Consider the following 15,330-nt stretch of genomic DNA (forward strand, 5'->3'; position numbering starts at 1 on the left):
CCCTCCAGCAGACGACGAAGGCTGGAGCGGTCCCTCGGACCCTCCAGCGAAGGCGGATGAAGGCTGGAGCGGTCCCACGGACCCTCCAGCGACGACAAAGGCTGGGGCGGTCCCACGGACCCTCCCCCCAGCGAAGGCGGATGAAGGCAGACGAAGCTGATGGAGGCTGGAGCGGTCCCACGGACCCTCCAGCAGAGGCAGATGAAGGCTGGAGCGGTCCCTCGGACGCTCCAGCGAAGGCGGATGAGCAGCTCACTAGCTGCACACATGGACACGCAGCCCACCAGCTGCACACACGGACACGCAGCCCACCAGCTGCACACACGGACACGCAGCCCACCAGCTGCACACACGGACACGCAGCCCACCAGCTGCACACACGGACACGCAGCCCACCAGCTGCAGAAGGCTGGAGCGGTCCCTCGGATCCTCCAGCGAAGGCGGATGAAGGCTGGAGCGGTCCCCGGGCCCTCCAGCGAAGACAGACGGAGGCTGAAGCGGTCCTCGGACCCTCCAGCGAAGACAGAAGGCCGAAGCTGTCCCTCCTTCGGACCCTCCAGCGATCCCGGACCCTCCAGCGAAGACAGACGGCTGAAGCGGTCCCTCCCTCGGACCCTCCAGCGACGGCGGACGGCCGAAGCGGTCCTCGGACCCCCAGCGATCCCGGACGAGCCCCCATATGTTACACCCCGGCCTAGGCAACCGGGGTGCAACGTAGAAAAACAAAGATAAGGAAAATAAAACCACGAAGGCTCTCCACCAAAATCCCAAAACGAAAATATCCCATGACGAAAGTATTAACAAACCCATTCACAACTATTTACAACAAACTATTTATTTACAACAAAACACCAAACTATTTACAACACGGGGGAGATCGCGACCATGACACACTGAAACACAGGGTTTAAATACATAGAGGGAGCAATCAGGAAATGGACCACAGGAGGGAAACACAGCTGGAGCAAATTAGAACTGACGAGACAGGGAAAATGTAAACTGAACACACTAAGATAACACAGACTTTCAAAGTAAAGCAGGAAATACATAAGTCATGCAAAAACAAAACACTGACACACCGAAACGTAACAGGCACCAGAGTGAACACTAGTGCTGTCAGTAGATTAAAACATGACTAATTAATGACACAATCTTCTGTCATTAATCCTGATTAATCACAATTACTTGATCAATAGCTGCAGTTACATTTTTCCAACTTTATATTTAAGCCTGTAACAGACGTTTACACCATATAATGAAGTCAATGCAGAATAAACACAAAGAATGTTAAACGCTTCAATTCAAAGAGACTTTGAATAGTTTTCAGTCTTTAACTCAGCTTCTCTGCTGTAAATACAACTTTGTAACAAACATATATACTAAAAGCTAAGTGTGCACTAATATATAATAATATATAATCTATATTACTGCTGTTAATGAAAATGTTTAATCAGACTCATCACAGGGTTACTGTGGATTAATTTGGATTAATCACCATTAAACATCATTTTTAATGTAAACGAATCAAAGTTCATTTCATGAGCAAACAGACTCGAGAGAAAAGGGCAAATTTACACACTTAACATGTTTATTGAACATGTAAACATTGATTAACCTCCTGAATGAGCCGACCCCCCCAGGGACAGTCCTGCATGCTAATGATGGGCTCTGCTCTGTACCTGCAGGATTCTGTCAGCCACAAACTCCTCAGCTGATCCTGAATCTGAGCCCATCTGTCAAACAATCATTTTCTTCACAGGTCTGTGGAGGTGGCACTGATCCTGCAGCAGTCTAACACTCTCTGTCACTCTTCTTCAAGTCTTTGACACGAGGAACCAAAACTATGTTATTAACAACACTAACAGGTCTGCAGTTTGTCCACTTGGCAGTTGTGTCATCAGTGCTTTGCATTGTTGTGATATTTTAAGCTGGAAGTGCTTCGGTGAAAAGAAAATTCCTTCTGTCACGATGTGCAGAATCCTTCATGTTGGTCGGCTGGTCCGTCTTGTTATTTTTTTAATACTCAAACTTTCCATCGAGAGGTCAGTGTGTGTTTGTCATCTTCCATATTGAGCTGATTGGTTCAGCTTCCGTCACTAACAGATGTGCTGCACATCTGCACGTGTGCAAAGGTAACTCTACTCGGACAAACTGCTCGAAGTGCGTTGATAGAAACATTTCAGGGATTTTGAGTCGTTCTGCTCTCCAGATGTGTCGTGTTAAAGGTTTTTATCATGTTAATCATGATAACAGATGAAACCCTAACCCTACATGTTAATTTTGACAGCACTGGTAAATCCTTTTTAATGTTCTTCTGTCAGATCATTGATTAGACTCGACTCCAAATACGAGACTCAGAAAACTCAAATGAAAACTCAAATCAAACCAATGAGAAAAGGACTTCTTGTGTTAGAATGAAAACATGTGGAAGTGGTCAGGTTTCAAACACTCGATGAATCTGCTGCACAGTTACATTCAGGGACCTTTGGCCTCCTGAGAGCATTAGTTGATGGTTCATCACAGTTTTCTCAAAGTTTCCTCTGAGCTTCTGCAGCATTATCACTTCCATCACTGATGAAAGAAAGTTCATAGAAAACAGAAAATATATCTTCAGAATCTGAGAGTCTAAAACTTGACAGACTTGATTCAGATGAAGTTATTTGAGCAGAAACTCCTGGATCTTTATCCTGTGTTGATCTAATCCTTCATGGTTCTTCCACAGAGTGGAGCAGCAGAGCTCAGAGGTTCCCAGTGGTCAGTCTGCCCAGCAGCATCAAACACAGCTGGACTCCATATTTATGGTCTGTACATGTACAACAACTACTTTATTATTAATAATAATGCATTTATTTATAGGTCCCTTTCAGAACACCAAGGACTCTGTGGACTAAACGACCAAAAGAAACAAACTTTGAAATCAGACGGTGCAAATGTGATCACAGGGAAACGTTTTAAACATCGAGGCGTTAAACAGAAACCAAAGTGAAACAGTTTGTAGTCGAGATCAGTGGGAATGAAGCTGAATAACTGTTTCTTCAATAACTTTGATCTCTTAAAAAAGAAAAACTAGCTGAAAGTCTGGCTGCTCTTATGAAAAGTACAGAGAAATTATGGGTCGCTCAACACTTGTGCACAATATAAGAGTTTAAATAAATCTAAAGAATAACTCAAAATCCTACAATCATACTGAGAAAATCATCTACAGCTAACTATCCAAGTGGATTTGTTTAAGACAGCTCCATCTGCTGGTGGCCCTCTGCAGGTGCATGAAAGGGGCGTGTTTATAGTGAAAGTAGTAGAGAAAGTAAACCCCACGGGAAGGAGGAGGACTCTCAGCAGCTTCCAGCTCATATTCAGACATTTGACTTCTCACTGAAAGCAGCATGTTTGAGTGTCTGTACCTTAGTTAGAAGAGATAACATGTCAGTAGTAATTAGAGTTGATTGAGCAATGCTGTCCTTATAATGTAGTTCATGATTTTTATGGACAAGTCCAGTTTTTCTGTAGAGCCTCTCAAGTTGGTGACAGCAGCAGTGGAAGTTCACGTGTAAACCAGAGCAGCAAATCAGGTCCAAATGTGTTGTTCACAGTGAGTGGGATCATCATTGGCTGCTATGTTAACCTCCTGCAGCAGGATGTGTTTGGTCAGAGAATGGATAGATCACTAAGTCATTGTTGAGTTTAGGGAGACAGTAGACAGTTGCAGTAGGTTCAGCCAGTTGACACACAGTAGATAAAATAACTGAAGGCAGGAGCAGACACCTGTATGACTTTCCACCTCTCACATAGATTATTTCCCTGGGCAGCGCCACAGGGCTGGTAGATGTAAACAAAGCTGGAGGAGAGGATTTATTCATCTGAGAAAAGTCACAGAGTTGTGTCTTGATGCTCAATCATCCAGGTACGTAAATCCCAAAAAGCTTGATTCTGTTCATCTGGATGTTTTCAGTGGGAGAAACGTTTCATCATCATCAGGTGACTTCTTCAGTCTCAGCTGACTGCAGGTTTCAATCTCATAAACAGGACATTTGTATGACTGAAACCAGCCCACTGAAGGAACAATGGGCTGGGAGGTCAGTTCATTGATCATTGGTACGCATATTGTCAGGACCATTGATCAATGGTTGTTGATCAATGGTCATGAGTCCAGTTCACAGAGAGCTGGGGAATGGCTGCAATCACAGCATGTAAGATGGTGACAAATGTACCCTTAGGCCCCTCCTCCATTCAGAGATGGTCTTTCCTTTTCACATAAATGGCCTCCTTGACTCCGCCCTCAAACCAGCGTTCACATTTACTCAGGACCTTCTTGATGTGAAGTTCTTCTGCTTCACTGGCTGCTGTGTCTGTGGGGATGGTGTTTGTTCTGTGTTGTAGTGTCCTGATGACGCCCAGTTTGTGCTCCAGTGGATGATGAGAGTCAAACCTTAAATACTGATCTGTATGCGTAAACAGAGTGAACCTTTAAGACCAGTTGTCTGTACGATCAACTCAGTCACCTGAAACATCTCCAAGTTTCTGGCTTTGATCATCAACCTGTTGGTAGTTCAGCTCTGAACACCAGTGAAATGTTTCTCCCACTGAAATCGCTGCATTCATATGAACAGCATCAACGTTTTGGGATCATGGAGTTGTGGACAAAGTCTCAGTTAATCAGATAAAGTCAAACCTATAATTGGTAAAGAGTTCGTGGATGATATGCTCCTTGATCGTAAAGAAGTGGATGTTGTGTGGACTAAAGTTCAGAGTGGTGGGTCATTCATAAATATTCTGTTCCAGCTGCTGGAGGACAACATCATCACTTTTGTGAAGAACGAGCTGAAGAAGATCCAGAAGGCTCTGAATCCAAATAAGCCCCAGTGCTTGGAGTTTCAGAGGGAGGATGATGAGCAGAGGAGAAACAGCAGAGAGGCATTTGTGAAGATCACAGTGGACTTCCTGAGGAGAATGAAGCAGGAGGAGCTGGCTGACCGTCTGCAGAGACGTAAGAGGATTTATCTAAAGATTTAAGCTGCTGGATAAATGAGAGACTTGTGGCACCAGTGTGTTCAGTCATTTCTCAGTGGGTCAGAAATTGTCATCAGCATTTTGTAAAATGTGATTGTTAAAGTTGTATTTTTATTATTATTATTCAGAACTTCCAGCTGCTGTTTGTCATCGTAACCTTAAATCCACCCTGAAGAAGAAGTTCCAGTGTGTGTTTGAGGGCATCGCTAAAGCAGGAAACCCAACCCTCCTGAATCAGATCTACACAGAGCTCTACATCACAGAGGGAGGGACTGCAGAGGTCAATGATGAACATGAGGTCAGACAGATTGAAACAGCATCCAGGAAACCAGACAGACCAGAAACAACCATCAGACAAGAAGACATCTTTAAAGCCTCACCTGGAAGAGATGAACCAATCAGAACAGTGCTGACAAAGGGAGTGGCTGGCATTGGGAAAACAGTCTTAACACAGAAACACACCCTGGACTGGGCTGAAGACAAAGCCAACCAGGACATCCAGTTCATATTTCCATTCACTTTCAGAGAGCTGAATGTGCTGAAAGAGGAAAAGTTCAGCTTGGTGGGACTTGTTCATCACTTCTTTACTGAAACCAAAGAAGCAGGAATCTGCAGCTTTGAAGACTTCCAGGTTGTGTTCATCTTTGATGGTCTGGATGAGTGTCGACTTCCTCTGGACTTCCACAAAACTACAATCCTAACTGACCCTAGAAAGTCCACCTCAGTGGATGTGCTGCTGATAAACCTCATCAGGGGGAAACTGCTTCCCTCTGCTCGCCTCTGGATAACCACACGACCTGCAGCAGCCAATCAGATCCCTCCTGACTGTGTTGGCATGGTGACAGAGGTCAGAGGGTTCACTGACCCACAGAAGGAGGAGTACTTCAGGAAGAGGTTCAGAGATGAGGAGCAGGCCAGCAGGATCATCTCCCACATCAAGAAAGCTCGAAGCCTCCACATCATGTGCCACATCCCAGTCTTCTGCTGGATTACTGCTACAGTTCTGGAGGATGTGCTGGAAACCAGAGAGGGAGGACAGCTGCCCAAGACCCTGACTGAGATGTACATCCACTTCCTGGTGGTTCAGGCCAAAGTGAAGAAGGTCAAGTATGATGGAGGAGCTGAGACAGATCCTCACTGGAGTCCAGAGAGCAGGAAGATGATTGAGTCTCTGGGAAAACTGGCTTTTGATCAGCTGCAGAAAGGAAACCTGATCTTCTATGAATCAGACCTGACAGAGTGTGGCATCGATATCAGAGCAGCCTCAGTGTACTCAGGAGTGTTCACACAGATCTTTAAAGAGGAGAGAGGACTGTACCAGGACAAGGTGTTCTGCTTCATCCATCTGAGTGTTCAGGAGTTTCTGGCTGCTCTTCATGTCCATCTGACCTTCATCAACTCTGGACTCATTCTGATGGAACAACCACAAACAACCTACTGGTGGTTTAAACCATCTGTCCACCTGATTGCTGTGGAGAAGGCCTTACAGAGTCCAAATGGACACCTGGACTTGTTCCTCCGCTTCCTCCTCGGTCTTTCACTGCAGACCAATCAGACTCTCCTACGAGGTCTGCTGACACAGACAGGAAGTAGCTCACAGACCAATCAGGAAACAGTCCAGTACATCAAGAAGAAGCTCAATGAGAATCTGTCTGCAGAGAAAAGCATCAATCTGTTCCACTGTCTGAATGAACTGGATGATCGTTCTCTAGTGGAGGAGATCCAACAGTCCCTGAGATCAGGACGTCTCTCCACAGATGAACTGTCTCCTGCTCAGTGGTCAGCTCTGGTCTTCATCTTACTGTCATCAGAAGAAGATCTGGATGTGTTTGACCTGAAGAAATACTCTGCTTCAGAGGAGGCTCTTCTGAGGCTGCTGCCAGTGGTCAAAGCCTCCAACAAAGCTCTGTGAGTACATTTGTATTCATGTCTTTACTTTTAACATCCGACTGTGTCAGTAATTTATTTCACCAGGTTTTCTGTCTTTGTATGAATTTGTATCCTAAAGTTTTGGGATTTCTCCAATACAACTGTGACCTCTTTGATGCCTCCAGAACTCGGTGAACTCGAGACGCTGGATTCACCATAAACTCTGATCATCGCTGCTGCTGTTATGTTATCAGTCTTTGTTTAAACACTTAGGCTGCATGTGCCTGATGTTGTGATACTTTATATTCACATGCATGCTCCTAGATACATTTCTACTGCAGGTCTATTTTTAGTCACAAATGTTGGTGAAACACTTGCTTTTACATGCATGGTGGGTCCTGCATTAAAAAAAGCATTTGAATCACTCAGTTAATCATGGCAGCCAGAGAAACATCCTTAGTTCCACTTTAAACTAGAGATGGCACGATACCACTTTTTTATGTCCGATACCGATATCATAAATTTGGATATCTGCCGATACCGATATGAATCCGATATAGTGTTTTTTAATCAACAAAACTGTTTTTTTAAATATCTTGCTGCATTTTGTATAAGTTCATACTCAAGTTTAAAACAACAACTACACCAAAGCTATTCTGTTATACCTGTATGCAAAAAAAAAAAAAATTCATAGTTCAGCAATACTGATCAATCTAATAAACTTAAACCTACACCATCCTCCCTATTCTGGTATTTTAAAGAGTACTTAGCGTAAATATTAAGCAACCTAACTAATAGGGTTCCAACTCCCAGCAACAACAAAAATAAATAAATAAAATATAGGGAACCACCCCTCACGCTCCACCTCATGATGCTTAATCGACGTAATCAACCTTAATTTGATGCAGTGTGAAAAAAAATGAACAGAAATCAATTATTTTTGAAGAAATATTAAATAGATTCAACATCTTTCTTCAAAAAAATTGCACACTGCACAGATGGTACCTTCCCAAAGGAAAAAGTACTATAGCTTATATATTAGTTAGGTATATATATATTAGACTTAATAGTTACTATATACAGTAATGGACTTCTATTCATTTTACATCAAATTAAAACTTTGGGTGTCAGATAATTATTTATTAAAAGCTAGACATTTTAAATAAGAATAAGAAAGAAAAGTCTGTCTTTGTGCCCCCTTTTCCCTGTTCATGCCCTATCGGCCCCCCTGGCTCAACTTTGCTAGATCCGCCCCTGCACAGTTACCAGCCGTCAGCTACGTAGAAAAAGATCCTGGTGTAGAAAGTAATATTAAATAAATTCTAACAACAGCTTATCAAGCTTAAACGTGCTGCTGTTGTTTATCCGCTGGTTTCCTCTTTCTGGTGCAAAGTGGGCCAAAAACAAACAAGAGGGACGGACTCGCGACAGAAAAGCTGATCAACTGATCATTAAGCAGTTTCATGATTGAAGTAGCAGCAAGAGAGGGAGAGAGGCAGTCGCTCCATATATCGTTTGTTAAGCTTAACGCAGGAATGCTTTACAAACATTCAGAGATGGACTTACACACTTGCTTTACTTCTCTCGGGGATGACTTTGTCGGAGATGAAATGCCGGGTTGCTAGCGAAGCTCCACATGCTATCCAGACCACCGACAGGTCCCGCATGCCACAGCCGCTCTATCACGTGATGCATACTGCTCCGACGTGCTAACGTTCTGAGGCGAGTTACGGCGTGTTGCAACTTTTGTGAGGTGCTTTTGTGATATTTAATGGATCGAATTACATTTTTTATTTTTCTCCGATATCCGATCCAGTAATATAAAAATATAATATATATATATAATATAATATAAAAAGATCCAGATACGTAATATCGGATCGGTCCATCTCTACTTTAAACTAAACTCTGCTTCGGTCTTCCACAGTGTGTTTGTTGTTTCTTTGTTGTTGTTGGCCTGCTCTCTCCTCTCACTCCAATCTGGTTGCAGCAGATGTTTGTCCCTCCCTGAACCTGCAGACTTGGGTGCAGCACCTCAGTTCATCTTCAGTCTGAAACCAGCTGTTGTAGCTATATCCCCTCAAGCACACCTTCCCTGGTCATCTCTGCTGTGGTTGCTATAAAATTTAATCTTGATTTAAAAAAAAGAACAAAAAAACCTCAAGTCAGACTTGATGCCATTTGTTGGCAGCATGGTGCCTGTTTGTCTTTGATGATAAACTGCAGCACAGTCTAAAGCAAACCTTCTGACTTTATTGACTTTATGCATGTACATATTCTTCCTGTTCACCTTGGACACACAACAGCTCTCTGTTTGTTGTGATTGGATCTAGAACAGCCAACATATCCTAATCTAGATGATTTTTAAGGTGGTATCTGGGAGGAAAAGTTAAAAATCAGCTTGGATGGCCTGTACTGTATGATGGCCTTGGTTGCACCACATTGATAGCCATGCAGGGTGGTTCACTCCTTGGGCAAGAAGACCGAGGAGTGAGCCACCCTTGGTCAAAGCTTGGTCATTCAAGCTCACTGTTTTCCCCTTGTTGGTTGATGATAGTATTTTTTTTACCTGACTTATAGTCATCATTGTCTTCAAATTAACTCACACACTGCTGACTACTGTAGCTTACCTGGCTGAGCAGGTGACCCATGTACTGAAAGTTAGAGTCGTGACTCCAGGGCCTGGTTTGAGTCTGCCCAAGACCATTTCCAGTGTGTTATTCTCCTCACTTCTTCCTCCCTTCCTGTCTTCTTTGTCCTATACAGTGAAGACAAAAGGCCTCAAGTTCTGAAAACTCTTCCCCTTCATCATCTTCCATCTCTCTCATCTAAAATCACCAGTATTCTCCGAGTAGAGAATCTTTTCACAATCTTGAATGATAAGGATCCAAGTGGGTAAAGTTAGTTATTTGTTGTGTTCCTATTTGCAGCTGGGATAGATTAAGAAAAACTCTCGGCTGCCCAAATTACATCCAGTTTAGAAGACAAACATTGAGTGAAGTGTTTGTTTCATCATCCTTCACAACTCATCAACCAGGTGTCACAAACTGCAGCAGGACAGTACAAAGCATGTCATACTGGATGGCTGCAACAACCAGAGTTTTACCTACCTTTGGTATTTCGTGACAGCATGAGCGTAATATTTACTGAACAGAGTCGTCTTCTGTAATCTTTTCAGATTCAGATTCAGAACACTGTATTTATTTTCAAGGGGCAATTAGGATACTGACCTTGTTAACCGTACATACAATACAGAAACATCACATTGGGGAGACAGGTCAGGCTAGGTAGCTGGCCGGTCAGCCTTTAGAGCAGCGACCCGGAACCGAACAGCGGAAAATGCACAACATCAGGAAAGATGAGGAGAAAAAAGAACCCCCCCACATGAAAACTCTTAATGCGCCATAGAAACACATGACAAGCAACAGGGATGGGTAAAAGGTGAGAGACAGCCGGTGCAGACAGCGCATCCGGGCCTGCAGCATTTGCGCTGGTCCCCTCGACCCACCGTCTGCACCGGGAGGGGATAAGCATGCTTAGGATGGGAAGGAACAGTCTAAACACCGTCTGTTATCAGGGTGAGATTTGTTATGTTCAGCTCCAGCCTTGAGACCACAGCTGGCACCGGTATGTTAGCCGCATGAAATGATGGTGGCTTTCTTTGGTGCGAACAACTGCATGTCAATTTCACAGCTGATCTAACAGTCCGTCACTCGTCTCTCAATCTCCCGTTGGAGAGCCACGAGCTTCTCCGAGAGGTTATCAGTTTTGCGCTCAAAGAGCAAAGTCTGAGAACTCACGACCGCCATGAGCTTCTTCAAGATCTTATCCGTGCTGCGTTCAATGAGCCCATTTTGAGAAGTCATGACCTGTCCCATCGTCTCAGTCACAGCGGGCAGCCTTGTGGGGTTTTGAACAGCTGATTCCACTTTCTTTAATCTTCAATAAGCCAGGGCCAAGCCAGCTCAGATCAGCAAGAACCCTTTGCTGCTGTGAATGTCCGTGCTGCTATATTTCAGGATCAGGCTCTAAATGTACAAATGGATCTGAGAAGATTTCCAATCATGTTTCTACTAGATTTACAGTTTGTTTTCATGTCGTCTGACTCAGATAGTGGAGCAGGTGGAGCTTACAAGGAGTAAGTGCTGCTATAGAAGAAGAGTTGTGTTTTAATGAAGCTATTTAGTTAACCAATAATTGTATTGCATGCTGGCATTAAAAAAATGTTTCATTTGACTGATTTAATTGTTTGTTTGTTTTCTTCCAGACTGAGTCACTGTGACCTGTCAGACAGAAGCTGTGAAGCTCTGGCCTCAGGTCTCAGCTCTCAGACCTCTAGTCTGAAAGAGCTGGACCTGAGTAACAATGAACTGCAGGATTCAGGAGTGAAGCTTCTGTCTGCTGCACTGCAGAGTCCACATTGTACACTGGAAACTCTCAGGTCAGGATCCAAACATCCCCACTGCTGATCATTAAATGATATTATTGTATAAACGACCAAGCTTTATAGAATTGGCAGGTGAACTTTTCTTTATCTTTGGATTGCTTAGGAGATTCTTAATTACTGTCTGAAGATCTTTTACAGTCACATATTTTGTTTTAATGGTAAAACAGAATTATTGTTCAGTTCAATGAGCAGGTAGCTGTGAGATTCATAATAATGAGGTATATTTGTATTAAAGATGACTAAACTTGAACAGTAGCTTTGTGAGTTACTGTGTTTACTCATGTGTGCTGATGTTGTGAGTAATTTAAAGCTGAAGTAAACTTGTAATGAGTTTAATAGAGTTTCTGAAATAAGTGTACTTGGAGACATTTATGTGTTTACTAAAGTCCAGGAGCAGGAGGTTGTGTGTAGCATAGAGGAACCCAGACCTCAGCTTTGTCTCCTGGGTTTCTGTTGCTGCTGTTACAGTTTCCCCTCATCGTTCCCTTCAACAGTCTCCTCACTGTAACAAATCAAAGTGTTACTGTATAGATTCACGTCTGAATGTTGCCATGTGCTATTAACACTGAAAGCGATGTTTCATACACCCACGTGTCACACAGGGGTTAGGGTTAGGGGTTAAATATTAAATATTGAGTAATAACTGGACTCAATATTTATGGATGATGTTCTTTCAGTGTTGCACTTTGTAGATGCTCCCTGAGCACTGGTCTCACAGCCAGCTGCACATAGAGAAAAGTGTGTTTAGTCCAGGTCAGAAGATGACTTGTTGGAATGAAAATGAGCTTGTAGTTTGTCTGCTTTAATAATGTGACTGGAAAAGGTGTTGGACTTCAAATATGTCCATTTCTTTCACACTTCACCTTTAAAAGTGAAGCCTTGTGGTTCCTGGAAGGAAAAACATGTACGACTTTAATGTGAAACATTCAGAGTTTTTTCTCTTGTTGTGTTTGTTTGAAGCTGCTTCCTGTTGGCTTCAGCTGTTTGGAGTTTCCATTTTCTAAACTTCTACATTCTTTTTTTTTTTTTTTTTTTTTTTTTTTTTGCCTGTCCCATTTGGTTCTTTAGTCATCAGAATTGTTGTCTGAAGACCAACAAGGATACCCAATGGATTTACTTTGCCAAATGGATCTTCGTGGCATTGCCGTATTGGTCCATTTGGTCGATCTTTGTTTTTATTATTTATTATATTTTATTTTCAGATGTTACAGATGGGACAGACATGAGTGAGGGATAGGAAAGGGAGAAAGAAAGAGGAAGGAAAGGAAAAACAGAAGGGGAGAGGGACAGTGAGAAAGGGGGGGAGAAAAAAAATAAGAATCTCCTGGAAAAACTTCTACATTCTGAACCTTCTTCAGCTCTGAACAGATGATGAAACACTGAATGATTTCAAACACTTTGTCTAATAAACTTACATCTTTCATTTTTATGCAGATTGAAGGACTGTGATTTGTCAGAGATCAGCTGTGATTATCTGGCAGCAGCGCTGAAGTCCAACCCCTCGTATCCCAGAGTGCTGGACCTGAGTGGAACCTACAACAACCTGCAGGATTCAGGAGTGAAGCAGCTGTGTGTTCTTCTGGAGAATCCACGATGTCGATTTGAAACTCTGAGGTCAGTCACATGTTTTAGTTGTGCTGAGATGAATATGATGTGAAAGTTGTGCTGACACTGTGGATCAGTAGGCCCGCAGACCTCTATACAGGAAGTCTGGTTCTAATCTTTGTAGAACTTCTGATCCATGATTCTCTTAGTCTGACTCGCTAGATAATGCAGAGTTCTGAGCTGATGTAGGTGAGAGGACTCAGGCAGCCTGACAGAGTTGATGTCCAGGTCTTCCCTGCTTGTCCTCATACACATAAACATGAGTATCCTTGCAGGTCAGATCTCATCAGTCACACCTGTTAGTGCAGCTCTACTCTAGATTGTAGTGCTTGTTAAACTAGGATGATTTTAGGAGCCTGGACCGCAGATCTAAGGGAAGATATGACTTGGAAAGACTAAACCAACCTATTAGAGGTGTTCGCACTAACATAGATAAATACTCAGATTTACACCTTTAGTGTCTCACAAAAGTTTGAAAAGTGAATGTGCACAGGGAGGTTGGTGGTGAGACGGGCACTTCCAGCACTGTAGATGTGTTCCAGCTCAGTGTTCATGGAAATAATCTGGAGAGCAGGATTCCTTGATGAATGTCACATCTTCTTAAAGTTATAATCCACAGGGAAAACTGTGAAACTGTCGATCTGATATCTACTCAACCAATCAAGTGTTTGATCTCCAGCCCCACCTTATTATCAGTTTCTCTCTCTTTTACATCTGAATTATCTTCACTTCACATTTCAGTCAGTTCAGATTTCATTAGCACGTTCACTTTAGCATAATCCATTTTAATCCAAACACCTTTCTCTTTAAACTCTGTTTGTCAGTCACAGTATATCCAGTACAATCCTCTTTTTCACTGCGTCACACACATTCAGAGATCAGAGTGTCCTGTGTGTGCTCTCATTCACTCACACTCACTCTCATATGGCTGAAGTCTGTTTGTACACAGGCTGTCAACTGGCCTGAGTTAGGCCTGTCTCTAAAATCATTATTTTATTACTTTTATTCTGATTCATCAAAGCCAAACTCAAACATATTTATATTTACTGATTATGTTCTCATCAATAATTAACAGTCAGTACATTCAGATATGAATCATAATTCAGTGTTTAACATATTATCACAGATGGACTGCACAGGAGATCTCCTTTATGAAGAAACTGTGAAAGTTTGTCCAACAGTGGGAAACATTTCAGAGAACATCTCAGAGAATATCTGTGAAGCAGAAACTAAACATAATAATAGAAGAAAAGCCAAATAATGATCCAAATCCTGCTCTGAGACTATCAGACAGTAAAGGCTTCCAAAGACTGCTCACCTCTCAGACTTACTTAAAGATGCTGGTGCTGTCCACAGATCAGCTGACCTGCTGGGTCTCCATGATCAGCTTTGTTTCTTGGAGATAAAGGCTGAAGCCTTTAGAGCTTCAGTTCTCCAGAGCAGCAGGATGTCTGAGGTCCGCAGAAACACAAAAACACAGCAGCTAAAAATAGTTGTTCAAAGAAAACGAGGTGGGAGCTGCTGATTCCTGAGCTTTGATACTGGATTAGCTTCAGTAGTTATTCCAATCACTGCTGTAGGAGCTACATTTAGTCACAGCTGACTGTCTTCTTTGACCAATCACAATGACTACTGTTCTAAAAAACAAGCACACAAAGAACCAATGAGAGTGTAGAACATGATAAAGAGCTCCTGTGATTGTGGCAAAGAAATGAGCAGCAGACGGCCGTCTACATGTTGTAGTGGTTTACAGTCACCAGGGGGCGCCGTCACGGCCACGCAGTCAGTGGGCTGCTCTGCTTGTGCTGTTGTTGGTGAAGCTGAAGTGAAAGCGAATGTTAAAACAATGAAATGTGTCCACTGCAGCCTCCATCTGAGCTTGTCATGTTCTTCTTCTTTGATCCTTCGTGTTTGTGCTGAACACTGCTGTCGCTCTCTTCCCTGTTCCCGCCCACTTTCTAACCAATCAGCATTGGAGCGTGCACAGCGTCGTCCACACTGAGCTTTGTTGTGAGCGCATGGACTCGTCTGCAGAACATTTGTATGGGCTCAAAATGTGGTCATAAATATTTTGTACTTGTAAATCAGGATTTGTATGTGTAAAAAGAATTTGTGTGTGCGTGAAAAAAATTTGTATGTGTAAAAAAGATTTGTGTGTGCGTGAAAAAAAGATTTGTGTGTGTGTGTAAAAAAAGATTTGTGTGTGGACTTAGCCAAAAAAAATCCCTGCAAGTTACAAGTACGAATTTTGACCCTATTTTTCTTCCTTTCATCTGATTGGTCAATGTCATGTCAATCAGAAATGTAACTATCCAATCAGAGAACAGATGGGTTTGGCTGTCGGAGGGGCACTGTTTTTGACCTGACGTTCCCGTCACAAGTGTCTTCTAAGTGAAGCTACC

At 42.9% G+C, this 15,330-nt stretch overlaps 1 protein-coding gene across 2 annotated transcripts in view; it reads left to right on the forward strand.

Moving 5' to 3' along the window:
* LOC146577138 (protein NLRC3-like) overlaps positions 1 to 15,330 on the forward strand; it is a 291,287-nt gene that overhangs the window by 84,826 nt on the left and 191,131 nt on the right. The window contains exons 4-5 of one of the 2 annotated variants that reach the window (XM_085268128.1): positions 2,723 to 2,801; positions 4,780 to 4,984. In XM_085268128.1, the coding sequence (XP_085124254.1) occupies positions 2,723 to 2,801; positions 4,780 to 4,984 (284 nt within the window). Of the gene's footprint in view, positions 1 to 2,722; positions 2,802 to 4,698; positions 4,985 to 15,330 lie in introns of those variants that run through there. The other variant, XM_085268126.1, reaches the window with a different exon arrangement.

Source organism: Mchenga conophoros, linkage group LG3 (genome assembly GCF_057382185.1).
Source record: "Mchenga conophoros isolate Kocher_MC1m ecotype Shallow Benthic linkage group LG3, M_conophoros_male_GT1.1, whole genome shotgun sequence".
Taxonomy (NCBI): Eukaryota; Metazoa; Chordata; class Actinopteri; order Cichliformes; family Cichlidae; genus Mchenga; species Mchenga conophoros.